The sequence below is a fragment of the Diceros bicornis genome, chromosome 14, assembly GCF_020826845.1.
Source record: "Diceros bicornis minor isolate mBicDic1 chromosome 14, mDicBic1.mat.cur, whole genome shotgun sequence".
Taxonomy (NCBI): domain Eukaryota; kingdom Metazoa; phylum Chordata; class Mammalia; order Perissodactyla; family Rhinocerotidae; genus Diceros; species Diceros bicornis.
The window spans coordinates 6,276,030-6,298,460 of NC_080753.1; the positions used below are offsets into that span (position 1 = coordinate 6,276,030).

At 35.1% G+C, this 22,431-nt stretch overlaps 1 protein-coding gene across 1 annotated transcript in view; it reads left to right on the plus strand.

Moving 5' to 3' along the window:
- EYS (eyes shut homolog) overlaps nucleotides 1-22,431 on the plus strand; it is a 1,424,867-nt gene that overhangs the window by 76,447 nt on the left and 1,325,989 nt on the right. The window contains exons 3-4 of the mRNA XM_058554077.1: nucleotides 8,578-8,771; nucleotides 9,698-9,825. Of these exons, the coding sequence (XP_058410060.1) occupies nucleotides 8,578-8,771; nucleotides 9,698-9,825 (322 nt within the window). The remainder of the gene's footprint in view (nucleotides 1-8,577; nucleotides 8,772-9,697; nucleotides 9,826-22,431) is intronic.

A 22,431-nucleotide genomic window follows, 5' to 3' on the forward strand; every position in this document is an offset into this window, starting at 1 on the left:
CCATCATACCAACTCTCTTTCCCTAGCACCTCCCAATTAATTGTGACTACTTTCAACCCATTACAGGTTCATAGTCATTTTAAATTCATTTTAAATAATATACAGATAAAACTTTTCTCCCTGCCATAAAAAATTCTAATTTTAGTTCCAAACAAAGGGACCACTGCTTTCTGTACACTAATTTTCTTAATGACTGCAATACTTGGTTGTATCTTTGAATGCGTAAGTGAAAAGGATAGAAAGATAACATCATACGTACCATACATGAATACATACATCATTTGACTGATAGGAATGAATAACTGATATGATCAGGCATGGTTATCTTTCTCCCTCAGTGTTACTCTGATATTCCTTTGCAAGATACATATTCAGTCAAGGAAAATAACAACTTTTCATAGCAGATATATAATGTTCTTTAATGCAGAGTAAATACAAAATATGCAAAGTTTTCATTTTTATTTTAAAAACAGTAAATTAAAAGGGCTGGGCCTCTGGCCTAGTGGTTAAGTTCGGCACACTCCTCTTCGATGGCACAGGTTTGGATCCTGGGGGCGAACCTACACCACTTGTCGGCAGCCATGCTGTGGCAGCAACCCACACAACAAAATAGAGGAAAATTGGCACAGATGTTAGCACAGGGCGAATCTTCCTCCAGAAAAAAGAGGAATATTAGCAATAGATGTTAATTCAGGGTGAATATTCCTCAGAAAAGAAAAAATAGTACATTAAAATTAAAAACACAATATATATGATGTACTAAAAAACACATTTATGTATTAGATGCCCACACGTGTATCAGTCACAGTGAAAGCATTGTTGTTTCTGCCCTACACTTTCAAAAAAGTGTCTCAGGTTAGTTATGTAAAACTTGCTACTTTTTCGTCTGCAATGTTTACATTTTCATTTATGTTCATTTCTTTTTCACTAGTAATGAATTGTAACTTTTTATATTTTAATTTTTATTGAAATAAAACTAAGAAGACTATGTTATTTTAAAAGATGTAGAAGAATCTGAACTATTGATGCTAACTTTAAATTATTTTCTTTCTCTGTGACAACATTTCTTGAGCTATTTAAGTTATTATTTTTAAATTCAAGTTGTTAAATTGTTCCTACTAAATAGCCTATGGTTTTTAGAGATATTATGTTTCCCTGAAGTTTCTGCATGATTTATTTTTGCTTTGTGTGGCTGCCCATACAAAACATAACAAAACAATGTAACATTGTATTGAAATTCATCGTCAGCTGGCAGTGAACATGTGCCTTAGGATTTTAATAAGTCTAAAATTGAAAGATGAATCACCTACCTTTGCATTTACCTTCTAGTAATTCTTTTTACATTGAACAGGTTTTTTTAATACCTCATATTTTGATATAAAGTGGTTTATTTTCACATGGTGACTTATACAAAGACTTTAATAACCTGAAGAAATAGAAACAAAGCCCACATATAGATTAGCCGCACTAATCTATGCCCACAAATAGTCACACTTCATTTAGAGCCCACATATAGAGCCCAAAATGATTTGTCACACCAACTGATACCCATAAAGAGTCATACTTCATTTTATTCTTAATATTGGTCCCCAATATTTCCAACATATCCGTTCTTGTACCTGTGTTTGCAGATAGTCCCTAGGGTATCTATTGGATGTATCTTGCCAAAAGCGGTAAATAGCAGCTGAAACATTCTGATAAATTCGTGTTTTCCAACCTCTTCTGTTCTAGCTGTCGAATAAGCGTGCATTCGAATTCCTCTCAAGTTACATCAAGTGCCACTTTATAATGTAGATTGTCATCTTTTCAGCCTTTCTCATTTCCTCACTGCCCACCACTCGTTAAGCCAATACCACAAGTTTTAAGTTTCTGTTATAGCAGAACCTCAATTTTGGTAATATATTTTATAGTAGTCATGATAGCTGGGTGATGTGGAATTAACAAATACACTTTAATGCAATGTTTTGATTACTCACACAAAGGCCATTGACAGTCTGGGGCCTCTGCAGGGTAGATATTTTCCAAGTGGCAGCTCAGGAATCCAGTCTGCTGGAGTGTTTTATTTTTTATTTTTTATTTTTTTAATTTTATTTATTTATTTTTTCCCCCCAAAGCCCCAGTAGATAGTTGTATGTCATAGCTGCACATCCTTCTAGTTGCTGTATGTGGGACGCGGCCTCAGCATGGCCGGAGAAGCGGTGCGTGGGTGCGCTCCCGGTATCCGAACCCGGGCCGCCAGCAGCGGAGCGTGTGCACTTAACTGCTAAGCCACGGGGCCGGCCCTGCTGGAGTATTTTAGACACACCAACTAGAACATGTGACTTCTAGGTGGCCGGTTCAGGAAGAATGAGAGATGGAAGAATGTATATTAGCATTCACAGGCCTTGACCTGGACAGGACATCCAGAATTTCTACAAAGATCCCATTGACTACAACATACATGACATAAAAGGGTAGAGAAGAAGTTTAGGTCACCTTTGGAATAATTGGCGAGCTTTACTGTCTCTGCCACAGTGTTCCAAAAACCAGTCTGGTTGTCATTAGTGAGATATTAGCTAACTGTCTGGTTGTTGATTCCTTTCTCACTATTTGGTAGATTATTTCTGGCCACTGAGACTCTGTGCCACTACCCTATGCTACTTTGCACCAAATTAAAAGTTTCTTTCTAATTTCCCATAGCAACACTGTCTACACCATCACATGCACAACATGGCATTACTGAGAGGATAAGAAAAAGGAGTTAAGTCAGGAAACGTAGACTTGAACACAAGATGAGTTGATTTGATGAGTCACTTCATGACCAAACTTTAGACTAGCTCATACAAAGACCCACTTTGCCTTGAGGGCAGGAACGAGTCTCAGGGGACCACTTACCTCTGCTCAACAAGAAAGTCCACATGTATCTCCTCTATTCGAGTCCAGGCCTTATGCATCTGATGCCAAGAGAAGAGCCTCTTTTCATCTCTCTGAATCTTCACTCTTTTTAGCAGTGCTAATCTTTTGTGATGAATGGCAGTTCCAACATCATTGTTCTCTGAGAAATTGTCTTCCTGATTCACAAAAATTCCATAAGGACAATATATCAAGTTACAGTAAAGAGTACATTTCCTTGAGTCTTGCCATTCTTTCTTGAATAATAGCACAAGCTTCAAAAGTACAATTCAATTTGTATTAGGAAATCACAGTTTGGTCTGCAATTTCAATATTTTTAGAGAAACCATATATACATTAAAAGAATAACAACAGCAGCAACACAATCTCATATAACATTATTCTTTATGAATGCTTTTTAAAAATTACCCATGCAATGTATCTTCTTAGCTTTTTATTACTTTTCATATACTGTGACATTATTAGGAAAACTGAACTATATTTGTTTTTGAAAATGTCTGTTTCATAGGAGAAAACCTTTGGAACATAGTCATTGGAGGAGAGCTCTTAGACATGATACCAAAAGCATAATTCATAAAGAAAAAAAAGTAAACTAGAAGTCATCAAAATTAATTTTTTTAATCTAGAAATTCCCTATTAAGAGGATGAAAAGATGAGCAACATACTTGTAAACTGTATGTGTGATGAAGGACTCAAAATTAGACTATATAAAGAATTTTGTTTGTGGAAGCCAAATAAATATTTATTTAGTTTTGTGGATTTTCTTATATTCCATATATAACGTTGGACAACATAGTGTTATATCTTAGAGTAGGAATACTGTATTAATGCTAAGAATCAAATGATAGTTGAGCCTTCTATCTTTTTTTACAGAACTAATCTGATGAGTGTTTGTTGTGGTGAAAGAGCATGGAGTTATAATAAGAAGGGGTAGAATGTACAAATTTTTATCATTAATCTACCATTAATTAACCAACTGTGTGACACGTGGCAAGTTGTATAACCTCTAGCAAAATTAGTTTTTTACTTAAAAAAATTAAAATATAAACTGTATAATAATGGCTCTTTATAAATCCCAGGTTTGCCTTAAGGAGTTTACCAAAAGGGAGTGGATGTAAGTGCTATGGAAATGCCAAGCATTGCATACATATAAGGTAGTATCACTGAAACAATTGCTTACCATGATGCCAACTAACATTTGTGTCTTAAATATAATTAAATGTTATCACCTATATTTAATTATTTAATAGGATACTGTGATGTTAATATATCACAACATTGAGAAATACACACTCATTCTTCTTTGTGTGATCAAAATAATTACTCGTATATTATTATCCTGAAATTAGAGGTCGAGTTACTTTAATATAATAATGCCAATGGTGTAGTCACTCAACATTTTATATTGCCTTCATGCCTTTATATTTTAGAATTTAACACACAATCCAAAATTCAAATGAATTAACAGCATATAATCTAAGTAGGTTTTTCTGGTTTGTATATTCTTGCTAAGTAATTTAATTCTTTGTAGCTAAATGTTTCTTGATGCTCCTGCTCACACAGTAATGAATGAGTTTGATGTAAAGATTTTTTCCAATAAACATGTTGTATACTTGTTAGCATTGGGTTATATGGTGAATTGGCTGGCAAGGTTTACGTACTTGAAGTATAAATACTTTTCAAAATTTTCTGTAGATAATTTCTAGAGGCCAAGTATGCTGTTTTTAGCAAGAAGTCAGATATTTCCCCATTCAGCTCTCTCCAACATGTACAAATTGTCCAAAGCCTTCTTCAGGCGAACAAGAGTAAAAGAGTAAATTTTGCTTCAAGATCTAGGAATTAACAGATATGGAAAGCGTTGTCAGGCCACTACTACTGTTACTTTTTATTGTCACTATGATGTGCCTAATGACAACATGTTGAATACAATCTCACAAAGGCTTCTCAACTCTACAGTGAAACACCTGTTGATACAAGTCTTAGAAAAGCTCCAGTGTTTGGGCTCCCAGGCTTGGCCCTTAATACCATAACTTCATTAATTCTGTTCATATGATCTTATCAGAGTAGGGACTAGAGGGAGGCAAGTGACTTACCTGGGGCACAGACTTTAAGGAGGCACTCAATTTCACATTGCATCAAGTAGCAAACACACACTTGCTCAACTCTGGTGTTGATAGACAATATATAGACAAAAGAGCACAGCCATAAAACAAGTCTCAGGAAATCTAAGAAATCAAAATCATATGGTATATGCTCTCCAATCCTAGCAGAATTAAGCTAGAAGTCAGCAGCAGAAAAATTTTGAGAAATCTTCAAAAATTTGGAAATTAAATTTCTAAAATAATCTGAGTCAAAGAAGAAATGACAATGAAATACACACATAGGATATCAAAATTTATGAAATGTAGCTAAAATGCTTATGGGGAAGTTTATAGTTCTAAATTCCTATGTTAAAGAAGATCTCAAATCAATATTCTAATCTTCTACCTTATATAACTAGAAAAAGAAGAGCAAGCTGAACTCAGAACACACAAAAGAAAGGAAGTAAGTGGTAATATTAAAGCAAAAATCATTAAATCTTATGAGAAAAATCAATAAAACAAAATATCGATTTTTGAGCAAAACAAAATGGACATGTCTTTAGTTGGGCAGACCAAGAAAAAACAAGGGAAGATAAAAATTAACTAAACTAGGCTTTAGAGTGGGGACATCATTAATGACCTTTCAAAATTAAAAGGATTATAAGGAAATACTATGAACACCATTATGTCGAACAATTAGACCACTTAAATGAAATGGATAAATTCCTAGAAAGACACAAATTGCTAAAATTGTCTCAAGAAGAAATAGAAAATCAATGTAGACCTACCAAATATTTAAGGGATTAGTAATAATTGTTATGAACTTTTCAAAATAAATAGAAGAGAAGGGAATACTTTTGAACTCATTTTATAAGACCAGTATTCCCTCATACCAAAACCAGGCAAAGATACCACAAGCAAAGAAAACTAAAACCTAATATCACTTATGAATATTAATTGAGAATGCTCAGCAAAATATGAGCACACCAAATCCAATGACATATAAAAATATGTTTGTACTCTGACAGAGTGGGATTTTTCCCAGGAATGCAAGATTGATTTAACATCTGAATAATCAATTAGTGTCATATACCATCTTACTAGAATAAAGGGCAAAACCACAGAATCCTCTCAGTAGATCCAAAAAAACCACTTGACAAAATCCAACACACATTCACTATAAAAACTCCCTGCAAGTTAGAAAGAAAACAAAACTCTCTCTCAACCTGATAAAAAGCATTTATGACAATTGTCCAGTTAACATCATACTAATGATGTCAGACTGACAGATTTTCCCCTTAAAATGGGAACAAATCAGTGATACCCACTTTCAAGATTTCTAGTCAACATTGTACAGGATGTTCCAGACTATTTGATAAGGTGGGAAGATATAAGGACACACAGATTGCAAAGAAAGAATTAAAACTACCTTTATTAACAAATGACACGATATCCTATGTAGAAAATCCTAAGGAATCCAAAAAAGAACTATCAAACTAATAATTAAAGTTACGAAGTTTGCAGGATACAAGATATTATACAAAAATTAGTGGTATTTCTACATACTAGCAACAAAAATCCCAAAAATAAAATTAAGAAAACATTTCCCTTTACAATAGCATCAAAAAGACAAAATGTTTGGGTATAAATTTAATTAAATGCAAGACTTTGAACACTACACAATATTGCTGAGAGAGATGAAAGAATATCTAAACAAATGGAGAGATATTGCATCTTCATTGATTAAAGCTCCATGTTGTTAAGACAGTAATTATTCCCAATTTTAGGTACTGATTCATTGGAACCCTTATCAATATTTCAGCAGGCTTTTGTGTAGAAATTGACAAGTTCATACAAAATTTTATACCAAATTGTAAAGAAAAAAGAAAAAGTTAGATGACTGCCCAGTTTCAAAACTTATTTCAAGACAGTGGGACAAAATTAAGAGTCCAGAAATCAACTGTTATGTTTATGGTCAATTGATTTTCCACAACAGTGAAAAAGGCAATTAAATGGGCAGAGGACGGTCTTTAAAAAAATTTTTGCTGGGACAATCATGTATCAACATATGAAAAATAAATATATAATATGTAATATATATATGAAATAACTTGTATCATTGTCTCATATCATACAAAAAAATTAACTCAAATGGATCAGAAATCTAAATGTAAGAGCTAAAATTATAAAACTTCTAATAAAACATAAGAGAAAATCTTTATGACCTTTGGTTAGGCAAAGCGTTCTTAGATATGACACCAAAAGCATGATATATAAAAGAAAAAAACTAAAAATTGGACTTAATGAAATAAAAGGAAAAAATTATAGTTTGAACTTAATCAAATCAAAACTTTTCTTATCCAAAAGTAACTAAGTGAGAAAATGGAAAGAAGAGGAAAAGAAAGAAAAGGAGGAAATATTTGCAAGTCACATATATCATCGCGGAATTGTATTCAGAATATACAAAGAATACTCACTACTCCACAATAAGAAAATAAATAACACAATTTTAAAAGTCTACATATTTGAATAGAAATTTTGTTAGAGAAGAAATACAGATGGATAACAAACATTTGAGAAGATACCCATAATCATTAGTCTTATGGAAATGCAAATTGAAACCCCAAGGAGATACTATTTCACACTCACTAGAATGGCTAAAATAAAGAATATAGAAAATATCAAATGTTGACAAGATTGTAGAAAAACAGTATATCTCATACACTGCTGGTGTGAATGTAAAATGGCACAGTCACTTTGCAAAATAGTTTGGCAGTTTCTTAAAATGTTACATGTAAATTTACCATATACCTCAGCAATTCCACTTCTAGGAATCTGTCCAAGAAATATGAAAATATATATCCACCCAAATACTACATGTGAATTCATTATTCATAAAAGTTAGTTGCTAAGAGAGTAGATCTTAAAAGTTCTCATCACAAGAAAAAAAAATTGTTAGCTACGTGTGGTAATCAATATTAACTAGACTTATGGTGATGATCATCTCCCAATATACATATATATTGAATCGTTATGTTGTACACCTAAAACTAATATAATATTTTATGTCAATTTTATCTCAAAGAAAAAATTAAAAGTGGAAAAAACCCAAATGTTTACCAATTGATGAATGAATAAACAAAATGTTGTATGCATCGTGAATTACTCTTTGGCAATAAGAAGTAACAAATTATTGATACATGATATAACATGAAAAGTCCTAAAAAAGTCTATGCTAAACAAAAGAAGCCAATCACAAAAGACGACATGTTGAACCACTACATTTATAGGAAATGCCCGGAAAAAGCAAATCTGTTGAGACAGAAAGATTAATGGTTGCCTGGGGCTGGAGTTGGGAACAGACAGTGACCGTACAGGAGCTCTTCTTTGGGGAATGGAAATGTGCTAAAACTGGTAGTGCTGATGGTCAAATAGCTCTATACATTTGCAAAAGTTATTGAATTATGGATTTGCTATGAGTGAATTTTATATGTAAATTATACCATGATGACTCTGTTAAAAAAAGATTTCATGAGACTTTTTCTACAGTGAGTTTTGCTACACATCTATGTTCATGTTTTCTTTGTGTGTATGATTTTTTAAGGTCCATTCTGTGAGGAATCAAAGAAACATCGTGTTTCTCAGTCCTTTTGGAAAGGAGGAATTTGCCAGAATATAAGCTCTATTTGCATTTGTGAAGGTCCAGAAGGATTTCTCAATCAAAGCTGTGAAACTGATGTCAATGAGTGTTCTTCTCTACCAAGTCAGGATGGTGCTGACTGCAGTGATATTCCAAATGTAAGTCTGAATCTAACACACAAGAGAGTGGTTTTAAAATATTTTTTACCATTATCTAACTATTTGAAAAGTATGAATAATTGAAGTTCTCATTACCATATTATAATTTTCAAACTCAGGAAAATCAGAGGAGCTACTTTACTTGTTTATTTTTACTTTTTCTCCATTCTAAATAGAAATCCCAATTCCAAAAACACTCTTCAATTTCATTTTTTCCTCTTCCACCAGAATTCTCCCTTATGAAAAATGTAATTTTGTAAACTTTTCATTTTTATTAATTTTTAATTTATTATTTGATTATTTGAGATTGTTATATTTTAACTTTTTAATTTAACATTTAAATAAATAAGACTAGGAAACAATTTAATAGTTCCCACAAATCACTTTCTTTTCAATTTAACAAGATTCATATTTGAATTCATAATATGAACTCATATTCATATCTTGAAGGCTTCCTTACTTACATGTCTGGTATTCGATGCTGGCTGCCACCTGGTCCCTCAGCTGGAGCTATCAGCCAGAACCCTAAATATAACTTCTCAGTATGGCTTGGCCACAAAATGGTGGCTGTCAAGAGCAAGCATCCCAAGATAATTAGACAGACACTGTACAGCCTTCTAAACCTAGCCTTGAAAGTCACAGAGCATCACTTTCTCTATACTCACAACTCGCTTACATTCAAGGAAGGGGAGTATAGTCCCGAATTCTCAATTAGAGGAGTGTTGAATTTATGTAGCAGCAACAATGTGTGAGATGGGAGACATTGTTGTAACATTTTGGAAAATAGAATCTTCCACATTGTTGCACGGAGAACTTCTGCTACACGCTTATGAAAATAATTTCCATCCCTCTCTGGGTAAGAAGTCTTTCATTATCTCTGAAATATCCAAACATTTTTGTAAACAAGACTTTTTCATCTTTCCTAGGATATCAGGTGCATCTGTTCACCAGTATTTACAGGCAAACTTTGTAAGAGACTTCAAACAGCACATGAGTCATTTCCATGCAAGAATAATGCCACATGTATGAGATATGAGAAAGAGTATAATTGCAGGTATAATTAATTAATTTCCTATTTTTTAACAAAAAAATTACGTGAATTTTAAAGCCACATGCATAAAAATAAAACAACGTTCTAAGCTTTTATTTTACTTAATAGCATATAGTCTATTTCAAGATAAGTAGAAACATTTTTATGCGTTTTTTATAGATTGTTTAACGGGTGTGGTATTGGTTTTAAATAAATATTTAAGAAATTCTCAGACATAATTTCGGCACACACTTATAAAACCTATATTTTGTTTTATAATGGAGATTTTTAGGATAACTGAATAATATTTGAAGGTCTTGAAAGAAGAGATAAACGTAACTATCCACAGTATTATTTCTCTTGTACACATACAGTGTTAATGTTATATTTTGAAAGTATAGAGTAACCATCTCTTCCTTCAATTCACAGACTTCAGCTGATAGTTTTTAGTTGAAGTCTTAGGCAAACTTTTAGGAAACAGTGCTTTATTTAAATAAGGCAAACTTTTAGGAAACAGTGCTTTATTTAAATAAGAATTTGCTTCCACCAGAAAACTTTTAGAAGTAATAAACGAATATGGTAAAGTTTCAGGATACAAAATCAACATACAAAAATCAGTTGCATTTCTGTACACTAACAACGAAGTAGCAGAAAGAGAAATTCAGAATACCATCCCATTTACAATTGCAACAAAAAGAATAAAATACCTAGGAATAAACTTAACCAAAGAGGTGGAAGATCTGTGCACCAAAAACTATAAAACATTTCTGAAAGAAATTGAAGAAGACACAAAGAAATGGAAAGATATTCCATGCTCTTGGATTGGAAGAATTAACATAGTTAAGATGTCCATACTTCCTAAAGCCATCTATAGATTCAATGCAATCCCTATCAAAGTTCCAACAACATTTTTCACAGAAATAGAATAAAGAATCCTAAAATTTATATGGAACAACAAAAGACCCCGAATAGCTAAAGGAATCCTGAGAAAAAAGAACAAAGCTGGAGGTATCACACTCCCTGATTTCAAAATATACTACAAAGCTATAGTAACCAAAACAGCATGGTACTGGCACAAAAACAGACACACAGATCAATGGAATAGAATCGAAAGCCCAGAAATAAACCCACACATCTATGGACAGCTAATCTTTGACAAAGGAGCCAAGAACATACAATGGGGAAAAGAAAGTCTCTTCAACAAATGATCTTGGGAAAACTGGATAGCCATATGCAAAAAAATGAAAGTAGACCCTTACCTTACACAATGCACAAAAATTAACTCCAAATGGATTAAAGACTTGAATGTAAGACCTGAAACTATGAAACTTCTAGAAGAAAACATAGGCAGTATGCTCTTCGACATCGGTCTTAGCAACATCTTTTCAAACACCACATCTGACCGGGCGAGAGAAACAATAGAAAAAATAAACAAATGGGACTACATCAAACTAAAAAGCTTCTGCACAGCAAAGGAAACCATCAACAAAACGAAAAGACAACCTAACAATTGGGAGAAGATATTTGCAAACCATGCATCTCAACAACAAAAAAACTACCAACCCAATTAAAAAATGGGCAAAAGACCTGAACAGACATTTCTCCAAAGAAGATATACAGATGGCCAACAGACACATGAAAAGATGTTCAAAATCACTAACTATCAGGGAAATGCAAATCAAAACTACAATGAGATATCACCTCACGCCCGTCAGAATGGCTATAATTAACAAGACAGGAAACAATATGTGTTGGAGAGGATGTGGAGAGAAGGGAACTCTCATACACTGCTGGTGGGAGTGCAAACTGGTGCAGCCACTATGGAAAACAGTATGGAGATTCCTCAAAAAATCAAGGATAGAACTACCATATGATCCAGCTATTCCACTGTTGGGTATTTATCCAAAGAACTTGAAAACACCAATTTGCAAAGGTACATGCACCCCTGTGTTCATTGCAGCGTTATTCACAATAGCTAAGACTTGGAAGCAAACTAAGTGCCCATCAAGGGACGAATGGATAAAGAAGATGTGGTATTTATACGCAATGGAATACTACTCAGCCATAAGAAACGATGAAATCCAGGCATTTGTGACAACATGGATCGACATTGAGGATATAATGCAAAGTGAAATAAGTCAGAGGGAGAAGGTCAAATACCAATACCGTATGATTTCCCTCATTAAGTAGTAGATAATAACAACAATAAACAAACACATAGGGACAGAGATTGGATTGGTGGTTACCAGAGGGGAAGGGGGGAGGGAGGAGGGTGAAAGGGATAATTCGGCACATGTGTGTGGTGATGGGTTGTAATTAGTATTTTGGTGGTGAACATGATGTAATCTATGCAGAAATTGAAGTACAATGATGTACACCTGAAATTTTTACAATGTTATAAACCAATGTTACTGCAATAAACAAAAAATTAAAAAAAAAAAAAGAATTTGCTAAAAATTACCCATTTGTAAATGACAGAAGAGACCTAGTTATCTGAGCCTATAATTTTAGTCCATTTTAAATAGCTTTATAGATACTTCCTCACACCCTTAATAAGTACAATTTGTACTCTTCACTCTTGCTAGACTTTTATCTGGCTGCTTAAACTAAGTTCTGTTGGGCATTACTGAAAGGCACTAAACAGCCTCAAAATTTTAGAATATTCGTAAAAGCAGAAAATTGAAAGCTGTGGTACAAGAAAACCTTAAAACACACTGAAAAGAGCAGAATATGCATATATATTACTGATGAACAATTGACAGCATTTTCATTAATTTCAAAGGAATCTAAATGCAAGATTTAAAAAACATATTAATCTTTTAAATGTGACATTTTCCAAAGAGAATGAAGAGAAATTTTATCACTATATCAAGATCTTAGAAGATCTAACCCATCTAATCAAATTTGTGTATGCATTCAATCTTATATTAATTTACCAATAAATGCAATTATTATCCTTTTAAAAATATTGACTTTTTAATATATAATTTCTACTTCTAAGCCTTATAGTGCTATTATATTTGTGAATCTACTTAGAAAAGTGATCAACTTTTAAAAATATGGATAGCATTACATAAATATGGTAATCATACATTCATATATAATATTTATTTTTTAAATTTTTTTATTAAGTATGATGCTTTTATTGGCCTTTATTATTAGAATTTTCTGGTTGTCTGGAAGGCTTTGTTTTAAATTTCATCATCAAAGGGAAAACCAGATAACCAGAGGCATTTTGCCATCTCTCAGTTGATTGTTCTGTTATTAGTAGATTTAATTTTAAAATGATAGAGTTTGATCCAGAATCCTTTGTTAAGCATGTTTTAGATAGGATGGAAGTTGTAGAAATTCAAATTAGGTTTCCCTAAGATGGATGAAATATGTCAAGTAGGTAAGCTGGTTGTTACAACTTTGAAGTAAACTTACTCATGAAATTAATATGAGCCACCATGTGTGTTCTAATTGTTGAGACTGCCCACATTCTTTAAGAATTTGGCATACATTGTGCTCATCTTGAATCTACTTAATTAAAAACATTGTCCCCTCCTTTGGTTAAATTAGACTCCTGATTAACAGAGGGAAAAATTAAGGAAAGCAACAGGAGAATGAAAACAAAACTGCTTTAACAAGGCAGAAATAACACGTCGAATTTGAATGATTAGTGAAAACCCACGTCTCAGAAATCAGTAAGATTGTGGCCAAAATTTAGAATGCAAAAGCCGAATTTCCAGCCCCAGATTCCCACCCCGCAAACTCACCACTGACTGTCAAAAATATTGCTAACTCTGACTCAGAGGAAGTAGTGGAGATATAATCAATATGAACTAATAAAGCATAAAGCTGAAACAATGACAAAAAATTAGTCTTGAAGTCCATTTTTCTTTTCTCCAAGGAGATTAAGGAAATGACTGAAAAAATAAGAAAAGTAAAAGCCCTTTGACTTAAATGCCTTTAAGTCAAAACTTTATCTGTGCATTGCTACGTTAGAAGGTATGTTTTTCTAGATCAGTGATTCTCATGTTTTAGCTGTACCAGACTTGAGCTGGATTAGAATCTCCTGAAGGGCTGTTTAAAATACAAACAGTTGTTCCCTGCCCCTCGAGTTTCTAATTCAGTAAGTCTGGGGTGGGGATTGCAAATGTGCATTTCTAACAAATTCTCAAGTGATGCTGATGCTGTTGATCTGGAGACCATACACTGAGAATTACTGGTTAAGATGAGCTGAGCTCAAACAGTACCAATGCAGAAAATCCTCCTCTACCTTTTCCCCTGCTATACCCACACACCTCGACCCAAGCTTTTACTCTGCTGTTCTGAATCCAGGAGAAAAAAGTGTGGGGTTGGGGAAGGAGTGAAATGAAGAGAGGAGAACAGAATAGAGGAGAGATAGTATCAGTTTCTCTACTTGAACACATGGACTAGATCTAAATTCCTATAATTAGATGAGAGAGAACTGGGGCAAAATTACCTCTTTGAGAAAGAGAATAAAACACTAGTTATGAGCACTTATTCAGCATCTAATGACCACAAGCAATGCAGGGTTAGAAAGGAGTTAATTGTTACCTGTGCTACAAGCTAGCATCCCCCTTAATAACTAGAAGACTGAAAGCTTTAGTTGTCTACGACATGAAATTTTTATTTTTAAGAGCAGTAAGTACAAGAGTGAAGCATCAAAAATGGCATTGCTGGGAGGAGATGGGGCACAAGTGGAATCTGGTGGAAAGGAAAAGGCATAATGGTGTCTCGGAGTCATCAGACAGGCGGAACACGACTTTGGTGATTCTCTGAAATTACTGAGGGATGTTTTGGTTGGAGGTGTCAATACTTTGGCTAATAATTTGAAATTAAAATGAAGCTTGTGAGCTACAGTAATTGCAGAAAATGAAAGAAATGATTTATAAGAATACTTGAAGAGTTTCTCTTAATACTCAAAGGAAATCAGCTAAGGTTCTGCCAGGAAACAGATGATTCACTCAGAGTAATTTAGAAGAGTTGAATGAAAGGACTAAGGGCATGAGAAGGATTAAGAGAAACTAACAATGTATAATTAATCATCCTGCATGTAGAAACACCGGGGAGCTGTTTCCATTCCCTATGCTGAAGGGGCAAGCTAAGAATGCAGTTAATAGAAACCAGAAAGAGAACTGTAGCGGTAGTATAGAACATTCTAACATGAACTGTGAACTTATGTAGGCGAGCATAGTTACTGTCAACCTACAACCTGGCAGTGAGGGAGTGGAGGGAATACTTGACCTTATTCTCCTCTCACCTTCTTACCTTCTGCTGGTACAGCACATTAGCAGGACCCAGGCTCTGGCCAGCATCCTGAAGTACAGTGCAGGATGGAGAAGGGTGAAGAGAAAGCATCTGGAGACTACTCAGTACCCAGAGCAATGTACAAGAGATTAAGATAATGAATTGCAAATTATAAGACAGTAGAAAGGATTATGCTAGTGGGAGAAGAAGAGATCAGTGTCATCAGAGGGAGTGAAAAAGGAAAGAGACGTTCTCAGAGACGAAACTAGCCTGGATGTCTACCTGTCTATGGCCTCCTAAGAAGCAAAATCCTTGATCTATCCTCCAGGAGGCAGCAGTGACTCTAAATATAATTATGGTATGATAACATCAGAAGGCTGCACTCTGAGTTTCCTGGCTCTCAAATACATAAGGACCCAGGAGCCAGACAAGCATTGGCTACACGATAAGGTCCTTCACAGTGAATGCTGCGGTATAGAAACACTTACCCATGTCCGGCACCAGGACTTGTCATAGAAATGGGAGAACAGAAACCAGAAAATTCCTCCTGTTCTTCTCTACCATAATTCCTCTCTGACTACAAAGGGAAAGAAGAGTTTTTTCACCTTTTTTAGTTTGTTTGGCCACAGGAAATGAATTGCTGCAAGGTCTGTTGGGCACTTTTTTGCCCTTTGATACTTTAAATAACCATTTGGCAGAAAGTCTGCACTTGGGTGACACTGAACCTCCTGCGGGGGGATTCAAACACGAGTGAAACAGTCCAACTCCACAGTGACATCAAAAAGCTGACTTGCAGTATGGAGCTGTGGTACTGGAGGCTATCTTCCATCTTTCATAAGGAAATCCAACAATGGGACAGAACCAAAATACAAGTAAGTGTAGGGTTGAGAGGATTAAAAAGAGGGCCAGAACCATGATCTAACTCTGATGCATGATGCAAGGACTACCTCTAAACAGTTTGATCATACATGCCAATAAGTCTTGTGTCCGTTTAGTGTTTGAGTTGAGATTATGTTATTTACAACTGAAAACTTGCAAATTAATACACTGGAAATCTTTGTAAACCATTGCAATGGTGTAAACCCTTGTGATTTCATTTGATCACATATTTTAAATGGGTAAACTTTTGTCATATTTGTAATTCCATTGTTCACTCAATTATTATTTAGCTACTGAAAGAAAACAAAATATCCCTGCAATATAGTCGATTACTTCATATACAATGATTTTGAATTACTGTGAAAGTCTATTCTTCTGTAAGCTGTTCAAGACAGTGACTGTTTTAATCATTTTGTATCTCTAGAGCCTTTTACTGTGTAACACATAGAATATTTTCCAGTTTATTTAATTCATTATTTATTTTGTATATAATAAGTGTTTTGGATTTTGCTTGGTGAGATGGAAGACCTTGACTCTGAATGTGACATGAAATGACTCATTCATTCATTAATTTAATGATTAATTGTTGAGTGCCTACTTTTCCAGGAACATTCCTACTACAATAGAAACTCTTCTATAGCAGTAGAAAACAAGAAAAGAAAAACAGACAAAACAGTCTTCCCTCGAGAAACTTACATTCTAGTAGAGAAATGCTATTTTAAAGTATCATTCTGATTAATTTTTCTATGTTAAACTTCTGATGTGTGATGCCAAGGGAAGAAACAGAGAGACCAGCTAGGAAGCTACTATATAACATAGCTAGAGATGGTGGTGATGGCACTGCCTCCAAGAAGACATGTGATGATGGAATTAAGGACTAGATTTGAAATAGATTTCTAATGAAGATTCGATGTTTTGCTGAAGAACTGGATGTGAGTCAACAGATAAAAAGAAGCCAAGGGTAACGCTAAGGCTGTTTGCTCTGTTGAAAGGTTGGAATATAATTCTCTAAAATGAGGAAATATGTAGAAAGAGAAGGATAGTTGAGAGGAATGGAAATCAAGAAGTCAGTTTGGGGTCTGTTAGCTGAGACAGCTAATACAGCCAAGTGGAAATACTGAGGTAGGCATTCAGGAATGTTAATTCTATTTTAGAGGAGATGTCTGGGCTACATATATTCATTTGAAAGCCAGCAACATAACCATGGCATTCAAAACCAGGAAACTGAATGAGATTACCTTGGAGTGCGCCTAGACAGGGAAGTGAGAGGCTTGCACAGTGAGACCTTGGACACTGTTATATTTAAGGGATTAAAGGATAGTAATATGAAACTAAAAAGTAGGAGTTAGTGAGTTGAGGTCAGAAAAATACAGAGGGTTATGACAGAACCTATAAAATATTTTAAGAATATTAAAACAATGCTAGACTGTCTCTAAATATGTGGCTAGATCTAGTTAGAGGAAAATGAGAATTGATCTTTGCAATTGGTAATTAGAGATAATGGTTTCCTTGAAAAGAGCAGTTTAACAGAATAGTGGGAGAAAAATATTGATTAGATTGGTTCACGAGTGAATGGAAAGAAAGAAATGGACCTTTCTTTTAAGGGTAGTGGCAATATAGAGTAATGGAGCGGCAGCTAAAGGAAGTTCAATATAGGTCATTTTTAAATTGTAGGAGAGATATGATGGGATATAGTGTACAAGTGAAGGAGTTGGCTTAGAGAGCATGGCAGACAATACATCAATTATAATCGGAGAAAAAGTCTAATGTTTGTACTGAGATAGGTGTTTTGAATATGTGGTATTCAATCATTGGGAAAGTGTCTTCTGATTGTTCTATTTCTCAAGCGAAATAAGAAGCAAAGTGAGATGAAAGGTGTGAAATAGTTATCCAGATGAATGAGAGGGAAATATACTATTATTGATATGCAGTAATAAGGGTCTCCTTTAAGTTAGTGAACATGAATTTAAAGTGAGTTCAGTCTACAATGAAGTGTGGCATCCTCAAATCATGTGTAGTTACTCATATGCCTGCATAAAATAACCTGGGTGTTGAAATAAACTGGGGTCGGGTCTTGACGGGGAAACAATAGTGGAGGGAAAGCGGCAAGTGATTTGAGGGTGTGTGCAAGAAGTGATTATAGAAGTGGACTATGGAGTCTAATTCAGGTAAGCAAAGAAGTGAGGATATGATGAAGATGAAAGACATTGAAGAGTTGGTATGGTCAATGGATTATGGAGTTGAAGAATTGTCTTCAAAGAACTAGAAGGAGTGAGCCGGAAAGGGAAATGAGGCTGTGGATGGAAGAGGAAATACTTGAAGATTAAGGAAGTTAAGATTATGGAGGGAGTATAATTGTATATGATGGCACAGTGTGATGGCAGTGTACAGAATCCTACAGTGGAAGTAGGTTGGAAAGTCAAGATAGAGATTAAGATCTTTGCATTGAGATGGTCTCCTCTGAGAAGCTGGATTTTAAGTAGATCAGCTCTGTAGATGTTGAAATAACTAAGTAAGACTGAAATTGTATTAGAGAAAGAGTTAATGAGTCAGATGTTAAATGTTAAAGAATTCGAATTAAAGGGAATTCCCAGAAGGATTAGCTATGAATTCAACACAAGGAGGTATATGTGGCATAGTTTGATGGCACCATCTTCATATGACTGAGATTTTTAAGCAGGAAGATGGGACACTGATCTGAAAGCCACAATGAGCAAAAAGGAGGTCACCTCTCTAACATTCAGGCCCTGAAATGTGAGGGGTGAGGGAGAGAGAGAAGCCACCACCTGAGAGATTACAGTCAAAATGAAAAATGTGTACAGAGCTGACTGGAAAGCAAGATCCACGTGGTGAGGAATGACCTGGGAGCCTCTGGTTTCTTGGGGTGTCTGAGGTAAATGATGATAAGGGATTGACCTTGATAGCCTTGAAGGTAGATCATAGTGAGGCAATTGTGAGTGTTGGCATTAAGTTAGGGGTGTGAGGGCTTGTCAGGCGCCCGCAGAGCTCTATGGACAGCCTTGGAAGCTCCTCCAAAGGCAGTGCTCAAGTCGCAGGTCTCTGTGAGCCCCACTTCATCTATATGAGTGGCAATGTCCAGAGCAGTGAAGAGCACAGCTCCAGTCAGGCTTTCTAGGGTCCCTGATCACCCCTCTGATGGAGGTGCAGGGGTAGTGGAGGGAAGGGCATTATGACCTGACATACAGGATTCTGAGTTCTCCACTGTACACTAGAATTGTTTGTGGGAAGTGGGAAGTGTTTGTACTTCAAGACCACGTGAGGGCTTTGAAGACTATTATGAACCACACTCTGAATAGTGTCATCACACACCATGCACACGTGCACAGACACACACACTTACCTATTCTAATATTTACTGAATGAAATGACTCTAATATTTTCTATAAGTAAATATGATCACATTCTGAGTGTTCAGAATGAAATCAGGAAACTTTAATTAGGAAATAAATGTTAATAAAACCAGCTAGTGTTTTTATCTTAAGACATTTTTTTCTAGTCTGAAAATGAATTTTTAACAAATTTATTGAGAGTTATCTTTGGAAAAGACATCAAAAACTAGATATTGGAAAAATATAAATACTGTGTCTTTAAAAAATCAGAAATTTCATGATATACAGGTTTTGCTTTCTAAACCTTTTATTTTCTCCACTCAAATTCTAAGATATTTCATGGGATAATGATGTCCTATTTTATTTTCTCAGCTTATTGTTTTATTTTTTCCTGTTTCCTACTCACTGACTTGCAATTATAGCTTGCTCTGCCTAAGTGTCAATTCAATGTATTAAAACACTTTTTTTCCTCAAGTCAGTATCAGCATTTCATTAGTCTGTGTGATGTCTCACCCCATCAGCCATGGGTAGAGTTGGGTTTTCAGTTTGTGTCACAAGTAAACCTAATTAAGCACGCATCATGACCTTGAAATAGAACATTACACCACAGAAATGCATGGGTCAACATATTTCCTTTCAATGTATAATAAAGTTATGTTTTCACTTTAATTTTTAAAAATGCTTTTTAAAATAGCAGTCACACATTGGGATGAGGAATTCATTAATTAATGGAATGCTTCTACTCGGTCACTCAATAATTCTCAACTAACAGGAAACCTCAATCTCTTGGAGTTAATTATCTCAAAAGCTGGGCTGCTACATTTTTCTTTCCTTGAAATCAATAGCCATATTTATAAGGCTAACTTTCCCTTTTGAATAAATCATTCTAAAGTTTAACATGGAAAAAAAGTTTATTAAAGTTTAAATATATAGTTTATAATTTCAGATTCTGGTTATAAACTGTGTGACAATTGAAAATATCTAGGACGTTGTTGACATTTCCTCATCAAGAGTAGCTTCTGCTACCATTAATGTAATTTTATATTTTCAGGGACTGTTATAGTTGACAGAAGTCAGCCTCAAATCTGGTCCTCTAAGTACATCATTTTAAGAACATGTATTCACATCAGTATAACCTTTCTCCCATTAGTCCTGGGCCTACTAATTTTCCTGTGAATAATAAATAGTAAAACATTATGACAGAAGTTAGTACAGACCTATGAACATAAATGTTGAATTAACATCACATGACCTCTAAGTCTTCTAGGCATACCTCATCAAATGAATCTTAGCCCCATAATGCTCTGCACAACCTCCAATATTTCTTAATACCCAATACTCTTCTGCTGTGCCCTCAGGATCTCATTTGGTCAGCAGCAAATTCTTCAATACCTCAATCTCCTTTGTATGCCTTCCCTTCACTTTCTGACTGAAACCTGAGAACCTGTAGTCCTCTTGGGTGGCTACTGTTCATTCTTCTACAACCTGCGTACCACTGGCGAAGGGGTGTATAGACAGCCTTGCCCTTGTTGCCATATCCAGACCATTCCTCCTCCTGAAAATCCTATCCATTCTTAACATATGACATCAGCTCTACCATTCTCTCTCCAGCTCTCTCTTTCTACCTCCCAAGGCTCCTTTTCAAGTATCGCCTCTTCTCTCAGTTCCTGTCCACTTCCCACTAAAGGCTTTAGCATCTGGCTTGCCATCCTTTTCTCTACCACTGCTTTTGTCTTTCTTGATGACTTTGGTATCCATCTTGGAAATCCACCCACCTTGGTGGCTTAAAGTCTTTGACAACTATTTTACAATGACTTTTTCCTCCTTCTCTTGATCTTGGCACATTTCCCATAGTTATATCTTGTAGTTGATCATGACCTGTAATTGCATATCCTGTAACACCTTGATTTAAATCTTCCAACTCTCTGATCATCACTTCATGTATTTCAAGCTTACTCACTCATGTACTCTAATATCGAAATTAGGTAGTAATGTTTTTCTACAACCAACAGGCACGTCTAATTATTTGACTGCACTTTCTCGCCTCTGTCCATCACCCTTGGCACATCCTCATGTTCCTCTTTACAAAGCATACCCATGCATCCACTCTCAACTCCTTATCTCTCTTTTTCTATGTTCCATTGACCTGAAAATACCAAACTTGTTTAATTCTGCATTCCACCAAGTAAACCTGGCCATTTTCATACATATCTGATGTGGCATCTCAAACTTAATATATTCAAAATTAATGGTTGGTTTTCAATATCTGAATAAACCTGCTTTTCTGTCAGTGTTCATTAGACTAATCTTTGATTTCTTTGTATCTCTCTCAGCCCACTTCTTGTCCGTCAGCAAATCCTTTAAACTCTTCCATAAATGTATATCATGGATATAAATGCTTTCACCATTACAAAGTTAACACCCTTGTTCAAGGCACCAACAATTCTTATCTGGAACAGTTCGTTAGCCTCCCACTTTACCTCTTTACTTTGACTCCTCATTCAACTGCATGTAGAAGAGTGAATGAAAGCCTCATTGTGAAATCTAATATTTGGGCAGTGGTTTGAGTGAGGAGACAGAACATGCAGCTATATTAGGGGGAAAATGTCCACAGCAGAGGGAGCACCCAATGTAAATTCCCTGGCCCGTTTAGATCATAAAGAGGCCAGTGTAATTGGCTGAAGAAAGCAAGGGGAAGTAGTGAGGATGGAGAGGAAGCCAGAGATGGGGGCAGTTGCAGACCATGCAGGCCATTTCCAGGTCTTTGAATTTTACTCTAAGTAAAATAGGAAGTATTGTAGTGTGGCTGGTAAGTGAGTGACATTATCTTGCTTTTATTTTAAAATGATACTTTGGCTGTTATGTTGAAAAGAAACTGTTGAGAAGCATAGGCAGATGCAAAGAGATCTGTTAGGAGCTAATGTAGTACTCTAGATAGGAGAAGATAGTGATATGGACCAGGATGGGAGAGAGGACACAGTAAGAAGTGTTTGGATTATGGATATATTTTTAAGATGGGATCAATAGCATATTACTTTATACTGAATTGAGTTAAAGAGAAAAAGAGTAAATGTAATGGCTCTATAGTTTTTGGCCTAAGCAATTAGAAGACAGACTTGCCATCATCTTAGATACTGAAAACTAC